The 14554-nt window shown below is 27.6% G+C and overlaps 5 protein-coding genes across 5 annotated transcripts; 2 read left to right on the forward strand and 3 right to left on the reverse strand.

The window, feature by feature from the left end:
* Nucleotides 1-779: 779 nt before the first annotated feature.
* T551_00975 (uncharacterized protein) lies at nucleotides 780-2086 on the reverse strand (the record flags this gene model as incomplete). Its single annotated transcript, XM_018373238.1, has 3 exons — nucleotides 780-1202; nucleotides 1246-1947; nucleotides 2003-2086. 3 exons carry the CDS (start codon nucleotides 2084-2086, stop codon nucleotides 780-782), a joined length of 1209 nt encoding a protein of 402 aa, XP_018230406.1.
* A 214-nt stretch (nucleotides 2087-2300) lies between these two features.
* On the forward strand, nucleotides 2301-3203 carry T551_00976 (uncharacterized protein; the record flags this gene model as incomplete). Its single annotated transcript, XM_018373239.1, has 3 exons — nucleotides 2301-2490; nucleotides 2544-2638; nucleotides 2679-3203. 3 exons carry the CDS (start codon nucleotides 2301-2303, stop codon nucleotides 3201-3203), a joined length of 810 nt encoding a protein of 269 aa, XP_018230407.1.
* Nucleotides 3204-3729: 526 nt separating this feature from the next.
* Nucleotides 3730-6647, reverse strand: T551_00977 (uncharacterized protein; the record flags this gene model as incomplete). Its single annotated transcript, XM_018373240.1, has 10 exons — nucleotides 3730-3993; nucleotides 4038-4118; nucleotides 4164-4763; nucleotides 4806-4859; nucleotides 4905-5030; nucleotides 5077-5184; nucleotides 5225-5424; nucleotides 5453-5571; nucleotides 5617-6112; nucleotides 6158-6647. 10 exons carry the CDS (start codon nucleotides 6645-6647, stop codon nucleotides 3730-3732), a joined length of 2538 nt encoding a protein of 845 aa, XP_018230408.1.
* A 333-nt stretch (nucleotides 6648-6980) lies between these two features.
* On the reverse strand, nucleotides 6981-10121 carry T551_00978 (uncharacterized protein; the record flags this gene model as incomplete). The annotated part of the gene is made up of 9 exons (XM_018373241.1): nucleotides 6981-7082; nucleotides 7128-7474; nucleotides 7526-7988; nucleotides 8036-8347; nucleotides 8393-8503; nucleotides 8550-8623; nucleotides 8671-9568; nucleotides 9625-9957; nucleotides 10017-10121. 9 exons carry the CDS (start codon nucleotides 10119-10121, stop codon nucleotides 6981-6983), a joined length of 2745 nt encoding a protein of 914 aa, XP_018230409.1.
* A 1196-nt stretch (nucleotides 10122-11317) lies between these two features.
* On the forward strand, nucleotides 11318-14301 carry T551_00979 (Hsp70 family chaperone LHS1; the record flags this gene model as incomplete). Its single annotated transcript, XM_018373242.1, has 10 exons — nucleotides 11318-11575; nucleotides 11623-11977; nucleotides 12025-12380; nucleotides 12426-12690; nucleotides 12735-12848; nucleotides 12894-13196; nucleotides 13240-13283; nucleotides 13332-13486; nucleotides 13529-13768; nucleotides 13809-14301. 10 exons carry the CDS (start codon nucleotides 11318-11320, stop codon nucleotides 14299-14301), a joined length of 2583 nt encoding a protein of 860 aa, XP_018230410.1.
* Nucleotides 14302-14554: the final 253 nt, after the last annotated feature.

Consider the following 14554-nt stretch of genomic DNA (forward strand, 5'->3'; position numbering starts at 1 on the left):
ATTGTTTTTTAATAAATAATATTGGAGATCTGCTGCGTTTATATCGATTTTAAAATACTTTTTTTCATATGATAATGAATAATGGTAGTTAAAATTATTAAATATTTATATATTAATTCAAAAAGAAACAATATTGATTTTCTAATAAAAAAATATTATAAAAAAATGAAATATAGATTTATTTAGAATTAATAAAAAAATAGTAAAAGATTATTTAATTTTCATATTATAAAAAAATTAATTTTTTATAAAATCAAAATATTTAATAAAAATGATTTATTTATTGAATTTTTGAGGTTAATTGCGACTTTGAGGTTTTAGGATTTGTTATTTAAAAATATTTTAAACTTTTGATTTTAATTTTTAATATTATAATGATTTTAGATATAAAATTGAATTTTAAATTTAAAATATTTTTAAATAATCAAAATTAATCTAAAAGAATTGATTAATTTTTCATTTTTAAAAATATGATTCTAAATTATTATCATTGTGAAATATAGTATTTTTTACTTTTAATAATTGTCTGTTGTAAAAAATCTTTTAGTAAAAACATTTATGAACATGATTTTTTGATATAGTATTTGGATTTTATTAGATTAAAAAAAAAAACCTTAAGTTTCATTTTTTATTTTCAAAGTATTTCTTAACGTATGAAACATTTATTGAAAAAAGGATTTAAAACAATAAAAAAAAATTGATTATATTTTTAAACTAATTTGTTTGATTTTTTTATATTTTGTTATTTATAATTTTTATATTTGTATATTTGAGTATTTTTATGAATTTTCGAAATTTGTTTCATTTTTGTAATTTATTTCTTGTAAATCTGTATTTTTATTTAAAACTTTTAAATATATAGGAATATCATTTTTGGGGCTTCTTAGTGCTTGATGACCTTCTTTTATTAAATTCTTTGTAAGTCTAAGAACCCTTCTTAAAGATTTCATAAAAGATAATGAATTATCTATAATTCTCTGATGATCAGTTATAGAAGAATCTGAAGTTTGGGATAGTTTAGAATCTGACTCGCTTTCGTCAGAACTCAATGCAGAATTTGATGTTGAGTTTGTAATATATAGGTTTTCGGTTATAATTTTTTTCCGTAATTCTTTAATTTCAGACATTTGACGGCGGGTTTGTTTTTCTAAATTATCATTTAGAGCAAGTAATGATGTATTCGATATTTCCAGATCAAGAATCTAAAAAGAATTATACATGTGTTGATTTTTAAATAATAATTACTTTTCTATTTGTACGAGCAAATTTTGTGTTATCTGATACTTCTGTTAATACAAGTCTTGATTCTGTTTTTAATGTTTTTGGTGTGAATTTTGGAGAATTTTGTTTATATAGAGTACATTTTGGTGATTTTTGTAGTACATTTAAAGACATCATATCGTTTATATATGCAATATTTGAAAAATTCTCTAAATTCTCGACATGCTTTTTCTTGGGAGAAGTATAGGGAGAACTTAGTGGTGTTTTGTTTTCTGAAATAGTTAATGATTGAACAGAGTTATTTTTTGATATTAGACGAGGTGATTTTAAAGAAATTGGTAAGTTTGTATCTTGTAAAAAATGATTATCTTGTGACATAAATCCATCATTTGCATGAAAAAATTTTGGAAATTGTTGCTTTCCTGATAAAATATCAGTTTCTTGGAATTGTGATAAAGTATTTGTTTCTGTAAAAAAATGTTTCTGAGGATTTTTTTGTAGTTGAAACCCGCTATGATGGAAAAAATTGTTTTTTTTTACTAAATCATTTGATTTAGGCTCAACTTCATATAATAGATTTTCTTTAAGATATTGTTCAGAATGATTTGATTTAATATTTAGATTTGAATTGATTTTCTGAAATTCTGAGCAAGATTTTAATGGAAGCATTGCTGATACTTTTGAGTCACTAGTACAATACATATTTCGCTTATTTTTTGAAGTTATCTGAAACAGTTTATATTGGTAAGATAGAAATGCAATAGGTGAAGATGTTATCTACCATTTGTATAGAAGAATCATCTATTTCTTTCACATTTTTTAGTCGATTTTTTTCTACTTTTTCATGAATTCCTGCTTTCTTCATACTTTTATAGATGCTTTTTAATTTTAAAAGTTACAAGTTTTGAAATTATTGTTAAGAAATTTTGATTGAAAAGAATTAAAATTTGTATTTTTAAGCATTATATTTTTACATTCTACAAAAATAATAGCTTTTGTTTATCTTTTTTTGTTTTTTCCTGCTTTCTTTTTAATATTTAAGTATATTTATGTTTTCGAATGATTTTATTTTTAACGTCATGAAAAGTGAAAAAATAAAAGGTTTTGAAATATCTCCTGAATTAGAAAAGAATGCATTGAAATTACTGAAAAAGAGCTTTGAAAATCAGTTTGGAAGTACTTGTTTTTTAGGTGTTAAAAAAATTAAAAAAAATGAACTTCAGGATTCGATAATATTACAAAATATTAAAAATGAGGATATTGAAGATGGTAAATTTTATTTTTATTTTGTTATTTTATTTTTATTGTATTTCTGTATTAAGATTTTAAAGAATCTCCAAAAATTGTCACTTTTTCTGAAAATGTAGAAGGATCGACTGTTGTTGCAAATAAAAATACACAGTTTCATTCCTTTAAGGTTGAATGTTTTGTAATAAATATTTAACTAATATTTTAAGTTGTCTAAATTTTCGGATTTTTTTGAAAGAAAGAAGTCTTTAAAATTTTCTAAAAAAAAGGACCTAGAGAATGATCAATTAAAAAACGATATTGCTTTACAAAGGTTGCTAGAGGAGTCTCATTTTTTGAAAAAGGGATCAGACAGTTCTGCTTTTTCTCTTGAACCTACTGGAAAGCAAAGACACAAAATTATTGAAAACAGGATTAAGTTATTAGGTGGTAAAGATGTTTTTAAAGAAAAAATTCCTTTCAAAATAAGATTAGGAATGAAGCTTAAAGCAAAAGTCAGGAGTGAGATTGCTAAGAAAAAGGCTAAAGAAGCTGGTATTGTTCGAGCTTTACCTACATTTAAGTCCAAAATAAAAAAAAAACGAAATTATGGGTTAAATGAGATTACAGTTGGAAAATATCGTAAAGGTATGATTATTTTAAGTCAGGAAGATATAAAGGGAGTTTCTTCTATGTCTGGTTTTGATAGAAAAAACAAAAGACGCAAAAATAATAATATATATAATGATGTGTAAAAGATTTTGTATTTTTAATGAACATATTATTTAGTATTTTTTAAAAAGAGGTTATCCACAAAGTATTAGATTAAAAATGGTGTATTTTTTCTAGTATTTTAAAAATAATTAATTTTTAACATCTATTAAGTTAAGAAATAAGCAATTTTTGTATTTATGCAAAAAGGCTTTATTAAATATTTTAGAAAATTTGATGTGTTTTCATAGAACTTTATCAAATTTATAAATTAATATTTGAAATATTGTGTTTTTATAAATAATTAGATAAATGAGTAATGCAGATAAATTATAATGAGATAATTATAAAATGTATAATTAAATAAAAAATAAAACATAGTATATTTTAAATATATAATCTTACAAAATAGATTATTTAGTTTAGTTATAATGATTTAAAATGTCTGTTTAAATTATACGCAATACGAATAATATTTTAAATTCTTTATTTTGAACTTATTCGTAGATGAAAATATATTATTGATTTTTAAAGATAATGATTCTTCATACAAAAATCGTACTCATTGTCTTAATCATGTCTATTTTTTGAAATTGCTGAATGGTATTCATTAGAAATACTCTTAAATCCATTTGAAATTTCTTGTTTATGTGATTTAGTTGTTTTTTGTGTATTTTTTTCTTTTGTATTTTTTTCTTTTTTTCTATTAATAACTTTTTCTATATATGTTTGACTAAATTCTTTAATTTTTTTCTTTTTTGTATTGCTGAGTTCATATATACTCTTTATTTCATGTCCCGGTCGCATTTCTTTTTTAACAAGTATTTCTACAATCTGCTTCATATAAGATATATTTTAATTCAATATTTTTGTTATACTTCTTTGGCCCGCTTCTTGAATTCGTCTTTCCCAAGTTGATCCTGGAATTTTGCAATTACATTTGGTACATATTTAGCAAACTATCATTTTTATTAGCTTTATATTTTGAATATATGAAGTTTTACTGTTTTTATTAGTATTTTTTCTATAGAAATTTTTCCTTTTTCGCTTTTGCTAGATGAATGCTTATAACTTCTATCTTTATTTATATTGTTTTTATTGTTTTTAGAATCATGTTTAGAAATACTATGTTGTCGTTCCATTAATTCTGCATTGGCTTCATCGATAATTCTTTGTAAATCAAGAGACGTATTATTAGATGATGATGGTGGTGGAGGCGGTGGTGGCGGTGGCAGTGTTTCAAGAGGAAACTCCCATTGCACTTTATCTCCACTGTAATAGTATGTCTTTCCATCTTGAGTCTTTGCAACTGCCCAACCTGGAGGTAAAATACGAGAATTTCCTTCAATAGTACGTGGAACCCATGATCTGGATCCTCGTATATCTGGATCATCTGAATATCGTATGTCAGGTTTCCAAAATCTTTCGCTTCGAAATGATGATCCTTTATTTGTATGGTAGTTATCATAATTTTTGAATTTAGAAAAACGGTAATATTGTTCATTAGAAATTGGGCTATTCTGGGAATCCGGGGACTGATATGATTTTGAATCACTATCAGTATTTTCTGATTGGGAGTAAACAGTTTCTATTGGCTGTGTTTTCTATAAATTTAGTTAATAATTTTATAAAAATATGATACATACTGCTTTTTTTGGAATTCGATAAGCTATCGACAGATTCCCCCATTCTTTGATAAGCTAATATATAGTTAGATTATATAATAGTAGTTATGATTATATTACTTCTTGAGCCATTCTTCTTAATTCTGCATTTTCATGAGACGCTAAAGTTTGAACAGTAGTTTCTATTTTAGAGCTAGAGATTTTATTTTTTGTAATCCTTGGCCATTTCAAAAGAATATTAAGGATCTGAAAAATGTAAAAAAGTGAAAATTTAATATATAATAATTTGAACCATATTAGAAATATCAAAATCGCCTTGCCAATCACGAAGAACAGAGCCAAGAATTTGATATCCATGCATTTTCATTACTCTTCTTTGAATAATAGGATCATTATTAGACTATATAAAATTAGAAGAGCTATAAATTAATATTAATAACATGAATTCTTAATAAAAGTTTATTAATAATCCAACGCTCTTTACATTGGAGAAGGGCACTCATTATCTTAGTTACACCATTTTCATCTACAGGGTTAGATTGTAAAGAATTATAATATTCTTCATCTGTTTCTCCTTTTTTCTTTTTTCGAATTTTTTTTGATGAAAAATCCCAAAAGTCTAAATCTTCAAAACCTAGGGCTAAGAAAATTAGTTATATTTTTGAAACATGCTTTTATGCCTTCTAGTATATTTTGAGGTATTTTTGAATCTAATTCAGTCTGGGTTTTTCCTCCAATAAATCCAATACATCCAGGCTCCTCACAGTAACATGGCTGTGCTGTATTTCTTAAAATAAATTAGGGATCAAGGAAACAAATCTAAATGTTATACCCGTATCGATCGACGTTATAATCAAAAGTTAACTCTTCACCTTTTAATATATTACGTTTACAAAAAATACCCATGCGTAATTTTGTTCCTACAACCCATTTATCTACATAACAATTAGGGGAGCATGAGTGATTTAAAAATCTTGCAAGCCCCCCTTTTTTGGTAGCATCAATATATTCACCTCTTTGAAGCATCATAAAATAAAAATGTTTAATGTCTTCATTGGCATATATTTTCATTCTTTTTCGAAATTTTCTTTCGTCTATTACCTCTCCTACATATTCATAGATAAATTGACCGGACTCCATATCAGAATTTGCTCTTATACCATAGCCTTTTTTTTTTGTTTTAATAACATCAATATTTGAATACTGTTTTAGCTTAAATCTCCGATTTTGACAATCCTCTCCACAATTACAGTCATCAGTGCATTCCACAGATGTCATTCTATTAATACAATCTGAATTTTTACCACATGCGTGGTTTTTTGTTCCGTCTAAATATTTTATTAAAAAAAAAAAAAAACACTTAGTTTACAAACCCCATTCAGATTTACACTCACATGTCATAATTTCATCTTGTCCTGATTCTCCTAGGTCTTTGGAATGATAAATATTATAAAAATGTTCCTCAAATGTTTTAAGCGCTTCATGCTTCGCAGATGGGAGATCATTAAAGAGCTTAACATTCCTTTGTAGTTGTTTTGTTTCTGATTCTTTACCAGGATTACTTGTTCTGCTATTTTTGTCAAACCCAAGGGCATATTGAACATGTGATTCAGTTAAGTTTTTTGATGATATTTCGAGATACGGTTGAATATTACTTTCATCATTTTTCTTTATATGTAATGTAAATGCTTCTCGTTCTTCATGATTTTCATTTTTTCCTTCTTCTGTTATTCGCATTTTATTTGAAGCTACTGAATGAAGTTCTGTAAATTCATCTTGTGCCCAAATATCTTCTATCAGGGCATCATCCACTAAATAATCCTGATCAAAGACATTTTCATAGTCGTATGGATATGATGCCATTGTAGTTATGTCTTATAAATATTAGTTATCTTTTTACTAACAACATAATTAGTCTACGTTAGATTAAAAAAGAAAAATACATATACAAAACGAAGAACAATGTATACAATACTATAATGCAATGTACACTATAGTTATAGAAATCGTTCTCAAGGCATTTTGTGGGTATCTAACATTTGTAGAATTTTTAGCATATTCGACTACGACTGGCAGATTTTTGCCGAACAGGATTTTTTTAAAGATAAATTATAAAAATTCAATATGTTATACATGCAGAAAAATAAGTTATGTAGGGTATATGAACATATCCATATCCAAATTTGTAATATTTTATTAAATAGCATAACGTTCTCGCAAGCGTTGCTGTGTTTCTGGATGAAGATTGGAAATTATGTTGTTCCAATCATTCATCATTCTTTTATACCCTTGTAGAATCTGTATACATTAGTTGAATTTCAATAAAAGATATATAAAATATACCTTCAAAAACATGTCATTCAGTTCAGGAGACGGTTTTTGAAATTTACTGATTGCTGTCATAAAATCGGTTAAGATATCAGTCATAGCTTCTGGATTTCTAGATATAATTGTACATATTCCACGAAATGCTGAATCCTTTTCTTCATTATCTCGTACGTTCATTAACGCTGAACACCAAGGTTTGATAAAATTTCGGAGATTTGGAGCTACTGAGTCTGGGCATGTTAAACTTAGTCTGCCTATGGTTATGGCGCAGTTTTCAAGAACACTTGGAAGTGTATTTGGCCCTTTGAGTAGCTTAATTAGTCGATTTAGTAACGGATCAACATATGGTAACATTTCATGGCCTATTTTATTAAATGATTAATATTCTGTATGCATAGATAAAAAAAGTTTACCCATTTTCAAGGATATTTCGCCAGCGGACCACGCTGCATTGCTACAGACGCCAAATGATTCATGATGCATGTCTAATTGTCCAATTAATTCTGAGATGAGAGGTGTTATATATGGTTTAATATGTTGAAAACAAAAAATTGATAAGTCCCCAAGCAATGCATATGATGATTGTCTAACTTCCGGTAATGGATCTGTAATGCAAATTGATAGTAGTTGTACAAGAGGTGGTTCGGCCTGCATGATTAAATATTCAAAATTGGGTCCAAGACCTTCTACAAGGCCACTTAATAAATCAAGAGATGTTATAAGGAAATTTTTATCTGGCGCATCAAGTCTTGGATCTTGATTATACAGGTTTAATTGCATTAGAGTTTTGTGTATGATAGATATACAACGAGAAAATACAGGTGGAGCAAATGGCATAAATCCTTCTCCTAAAGCAACCGTAACTGATGACAAACACTAAATAATTAATTAGTATTTTTTTAAAGTATGTAAGATGAATTGACTTCTAATAAAGGGAAAAGATTCCGATCTTCGTCACTAAGAGAACTCCATTTTTCAATTAGAGGGGGCATTAAAATGTCAATATATTCTTTTTTATTTAAAGATTGACCAACTGAATCTGTAAGAGTTTGAAGTGCATCATATAATATGAGAAGGTTTTTTTGCTGATATTTTTGAAATGCTATAACTAAAGTATGAAGAATAGGATCAAGATAAGGGATAAGAATTGGCCCAGCCTGTTCTTCAAGGTTAGCCAAAGCACTGCACCCTGCTTTTTGCACTCTTTTGTTGTTATCTAATACAGTACGCAATAACTGCATATGTTGTTATTAAAAGAAATTTTTGGAATAAAAATATACCCCTTCTAGAAGAGTGATAAAATATTTTTGTCTTTCTTCGCTCGATGCTAAAAAAGCAGCCCATCGTGCATATCTCCCTAATGTCCAACATGTCATCTGTCGCATTAATGGCTAAATTGTATTATAAAAAAAATAATTATTAAAAATTAAGTATTACTTTAGGATCATTCAACAGAGATATTAAATAAGGGAATAGTTCGGGCAGAAATTTTGTCATATCATTAAAACAGCCTAATTAAATTATATAAATCAATGAATATATATATAACATAAAATACCTTCTGCAAGAGCACCTAAAGCAAGTACGCCTGCTTCTCTTATTTTCCAGTCCTCACTAAAAATATTTTGTCTCAAATATGGCATAGAAACTTCTAAAAGCTTATTGTGATATACTGTAGAAAGAACATCAAAAGCCGCTGCTGAACATTTTCTTAGATTCCATTGAGAGTATGTTTCATCATCAGTTTCATCATCATCATCATCATCATCATCATTATCATCATCATCATTATTATCATCACTATTATCTTTTAGTTTAGGAATTTTTTGAGAAGACTCGTCATAGATATGCTTGTTTTCGTGAATTTTTGCCTTTGTATGCTGAGGCTTAATATCTTCTGATCTATCAGCAATATGTGCATCATCTTCACCTCCATCTAGTGTTAAGATATCTATTTCAGAATATACCATTCCCTTCAATAAGGCTGGCACAATCCTATCGAGATACTGTTCCAATGGTGTCTGTAGCTCTGGCTGTTCAGCAACAGCTAACCAAAATTCACAAGCTTCTAATGCAACATGTTCTTCTGAATCAGATGTGCAATAAAGCATATATTCAACAATGCTGTTAAATGATGGAAGAATTTTATCAGATTTTACATCAAGAAGCATGACTAATGCTTGACAAACATTTTTTCTCACATCAGGCGTGCTATCTGTTGCTGATTGAAAAAGCTTTGCAAGAAATGTATCTATATGAGCAAAAAGTGACTGTGATCTAGTTAAGATAAATTGATTAAGACAAAAAAATGCGTCTGCTCTAATTTTCGGATTTTCTGAATCTGTATAAGAAAGAAATTTAGGAATCATAAAGTTTAAAGGACGCTCTCCGTTATATTCCTGGTCCAATTCACGAGAAGAATCTTCACATATTTTTGCCATAGCACTAAAGGCTCCCTATGAAAAATACAGTCAAAACATGGTATTTTTTCGACAAATCATTGGTTTATTACTTCCTGTGTTAAAATATCCGGACTTTCGAGCATTTGCATAAGTTTTGGAAGAATTTCTGTGCAATTCATAATACCTCCTTTCTTAATAATTGTTGTGATTAAATTACCAGAAATACTCCGAATAAGTTGTTGAGTATCTGAAAGACCACTAATAGATGCTTCTTTAAGATAAATTAAAACGTCATCTGATATTTGAGGAAAAAACATGCTAATGTTATTTTTAAGAAGTAACCCTGCTGCTGAACGGATAGAAATGTCCAACTTGTCTGCTTCTATAAAAATACTTGCTAAATATTTGTTAAAATCTGGGACTTTTTGTGCTTCTTCTAGATACTATAGTAAATAAAAATTAGGATATATTTTTTTAAAAAAAATAAAACAAAAACGCTTACCTTCATCGCTTCATTTCTAGGTGCTGAATCTTCAGAAATAGAGTCTCTAAGAATTTGAATAAGTTGTGAAAATGGTTCAATCTGTGGTTTCCATGAATTCGCCATTTTTTCTTTTAAAATTTTAATATTTCTTAAATAATACAAAAACCTTGTATCTTTTTCCTCCTGTGATCAATATTAAATGATCTTTTTTGCTCAACTTTCTTTTAATCTAATTTCTAATTTTTTTTGAAGGTAAGTTTGTCGTTAATCGCAAAAATTCCAACTCAAGAACGTTATATGAGAAAATGGATAAATGAGTAATAGAGAAATGTAAAATGTAGTCATTATACAGAGACGTTTAGATATAGTGTTTTTCTAAGTAGGAAGGGTTAGTATATGAATTGAAAATGCATGAATAGTATAAAATAGTATAAATTAGAAGACATAAATGTTAGTATAAGAATGCAAAGAATATAATTAAAAGATATTTTAATTGAATATAAGAAATTCGAGGAAATGAGTTTAGGATTTTTTTTAGTATATAGAATTCTTTCTTAGATCATCTAGGCTTAATAGTAACTTGAAAAAATAGGATATGTAGCAATATTAAAATGATAGATATTTGTTATTAATTTTTTTTGCGTTTGCTTTTAGAGCTGTTTCTTGTATTGTATGCACTTAATAATGTGAAAAATTGATGATTCAAGTTTTTAGAAGGTCTAAAAAGCGAAAAAATTGTATTTTTTGTTTTATAATTTTCTGTAATTGTTGTTATTTAGTTAAGAAATAATTGATATATTTTTAAGAAATACTAACTCTCTACTCTATGTACAATTAGAGAAATATCAATACATCATGTATATCATGCATAAGAAATAACTTACGCATGCTAACGTCAAGAAGCGATATTTGTACTTTTGGTAAAACTTGTTTTTCCCTACAATTCTTATCTGATGAGTGACTTTCTAGAGATAATGTGTTTTTTTGCTTTATTGGAAGGTATATTTTTACTCATATATGTTTCAATATTTTTTTTGTTGATTAAAAATTATTAGATTTTTTATGTTGCAAAAATCATTGAATATATTTTAAAAATAGCAGGAAAAAATTAGAAAATACAGGATTAATTAATTCTATATATATATTGTTTTTATTACTATTATATTTTCCTGAGTTATTTTTTGAAAGTTTTCGAAAACTGATTTTAACTTTTGGCATTTGTCGAGACAATGTTTGGACAATCGTAATCTTTTTTTAAAATATTTTGGAGTAGAATTCATTAAAAAATTCATTAAAAAATTATTTTTATAATAAAGGAAATGATAATTGTGAATTTTTTCTGCTCTTTCCGTGTAGTTTTTTTGTTTATTTTTTTGTTTGTTTTGAATTATGAAAAATTAAGCGTTGAGGCTACAGTATTAGCAATTGATTATGGACATGAATGGGTTAAAGCAGCGTTCGTTAAGCATGGGGTTCCGATAGAAATTGTTTTAACAAAAGATTCTAAGCGAAAGGAGCGAAGTGTTGTGGGTTTTGATGGTGATGAGCGTCTTTATGGTGCACGTGCTGTTGATTTTGTGTGTTTTTTAAGATTTATTTGGAATTATTGATAATGTTATTTTAGGCATTCAGAAATCCTTCATCTGTTTTTCCTTCACTCAAATCTTTGATTGGGAAGTCATATACTTCAGAAGAAGTAAAAAAATATATGGAAGATAGAAAGGTCAAGTTAGTTCCAGATGTAGATGGATCAGGTGTTTTGTTTGTGCAAAGTAATCGAACTTATAGCATTGAAGAGCTTATTGCAATGGTTCTTGAAAATTATAAAATGATGGCTGAAGATATTGTTGGCGAAGAGATAAAGGATGTTGTTTTAACTGTGCCATCGTATTTTACAGACACTGAGAGATATGTTTTGTTAGATTCTGCTGAAATAGCTGGTTTAAATGTTATTTCTTTGGTTAATGATGGTCTTGCAAGTATGTACTTTCTATACGAAACGTATTGTATTTAATAAGATTTATAGTTGCAATCAATTATGCTACAACACGTTTATTTGATGAAGAACCTCAATATCATGTTTTTTATAATATGGGAGCAGGTAGTACGACAGCTACGTTTGTTTCTTTTAGAACAAAGGTTCATCCTAACAACAAAACAGTCACTGCTGTGGAGGTTATGGGTGTTGGATATGATCGGAATTTTGGAGGTGATACTATTACATGGAAACTTGTGGATTATTTGTTAAATGAGCTTGAGAAGTTAAAAGGATCAAAAATAAAAGCTCTTGTAGAATCAAATTCTAAGTCAATTTCAAAATTATTTCAGGAAGCATCTCGGATAAAACATATTCTTAGTGCAAATTCAGAAGCACATGTAATGGTATTGCAAAAGAGTTTGTTTTTTTATGTGTCTTATTTATTTAAGATTGAAAACCTTTGTGAAGATATTGATTATAATATTAAAGTTACTCGAGAAATTTTTGAGAAATTAATGGAGGAGTTTTCGGAACAAATAAAAAAGCCTATTACTACTGCTGTTTCAATGACGCCTATAGTCATTAGACGTTTAGCCTCTGTTATACTAGCTGGTGGTGGTGCGAGGGTTCCTTTTGTTCAAAAACAAATAGAAACTATGGTTGGATCTGAAAAAGTTTCGAGGAGTGTAAATGCTGATGAGTCTGCTGTAATGGGTAGGTTAATTAATTTCTTATATTTATTCTTTATTTCAATTAAGGTGCTGTTTTTCGAGGAGCTGGGTTATCAGGACAATTTCGTGTGAAAAATATTAAATCAATAGATATTACTTTGAATTCTATTTTTATGACTTATTTGAGGAATCTTTCTGATAGTAAGTTTTATGGATATTTATAATAAAAGATTTAATATTATATAGCTTCTACTAGTATTACTCATTCTTTGTTTATGAAAGGGACAAGATTAGAACGCGAAAATGCCATAGACTTTCCTCATAAAGATGATTTTTACGTTGATTTTTCTTATGTTACAGGTCACCGTCTTCCTGGTGTAAAATTTGCTACTCTTAAATTGAGCGGATTTAATGAATCTTATAATTCTTTAAAAGATGAGCATGGATGTTCTGACTTTTTAACAACGGTTACTTTTAAGTTGGATACATCAGGTTTGATTGTGGTGACTAACGCATTACTAAAATGTAAAACGGATCATGAAATGAAAAGTATTTCAATTTATTTCTTTAGAAGAAAATTGAAATGATATAGATCTTCATGAATTGTTTAATAGAAGATATAATGAACGGCTGGAGGTAAAGTTTCATTTTTTTTCCTATTGATATATGTTGATTCAAAGATAGAGTGAGAATATCCTTAATCAAGACGATCTTTCCGATACTTCAAATACTGATGATGATGACGATGATGAAAAAAAATCGAGATCTTTAAATTTTCAAATTTTGTATGTGGATATAAATCCTCGAAACAAAGATTTTAAGTTAAATTCAAGAAATATGTAAATAATTTTATGAAGCTTTATTTTTTTAACTTCATTAAGGTTACTTGATTTGAATGAAATAGATAAAAGGAGAGCGGCACGTGATGAAGCAAGAAATACTCTTGAAGCTTACATTTATAATGTTCAAGAGTCTCTTGAAACCGATGATTTTATAGCTGTTAGCACTAAAGAACAGCGTGAGGAACTGTCAAATGTTGTTGAAAATGTAAGCGAATGGCTTAGAAAGAATGGAGATATATCGACGTTAGATGAATTTTTCGAATATAAGAAAACTATTCAGTATATTCATGTATGTTTGTTGTTCTTGCTAACTAGTTAGAGTTTTAGAAGAACCTATTTCAGAAAGAAAGATTGATGCTCGTGAACGATCTGATAGAATTTCAGAACTAAGAAGGCGAATAGATGGTTTTAGACATTATTTGGGAAACCTTCCTATTGAGAAAGTAGAAGAGTTTAATGATGAGTCTAATGACGATAACGCAAATTCATCTTTTGAAAACATTTTGAAAAGCGGTAATATTAATCCTAACCAGAGATTACGACATAAGGTTTTGGAGGTTGGATTTAAGCCTGAAACTCTTGAGGTTTACAAGACAAATGTTGATAATGTTGAAAATTGGCTTAATGAAAACATAAAAGCTCAAGAAGCTTTAAAACCATGGGAGCCTTCAAAACTTAAAGTTAAAGACATTGTATCTAAAATACTGGAATTAGAAGACCTTAAAGAAAACCTTCGTGTTATGGAATATGTTTTTTTAAAATCTAGAAACATGAGAAAACAACACTCTGCAAAAATGAAATCTTCTACTTAATTTGCATTATCGCCTATATAAAAATGAATTTACCACTTGTTATGTATAATGATTTTTTATAGAACTTCTCTATATAACAATTATATTTATAGCATTATAGCTACCTATAGCTTAAAATAGGATAAATAATTATGTTTTGATGTATATAGTTGTATTTCCATAAATACAATTCACAGAACTGTTTTAATGAATATATTATATGTTGAATTGTTTTTTCCATAAATTTAATGAGTAATTATTAAATTTGTTTAAT

The sequence above is a fragment of the Pneumocystis jirovecii genome (genome assembly GCF_001477535.1).
Source record: "Pneumocystis jirovecii RU7 chromosome Unknown supercont1.4, whole genome shotgun sequence".
In the NCBI taxonomy this organism is placed as follows: domain Eukaryota; kingdom Fungi; phylum Ascomycota; class Pneumocystomycetes; order Pneumocystales; family Pneumocystaceae; genus Pneumocystis; species Pneumocystis jirovecii.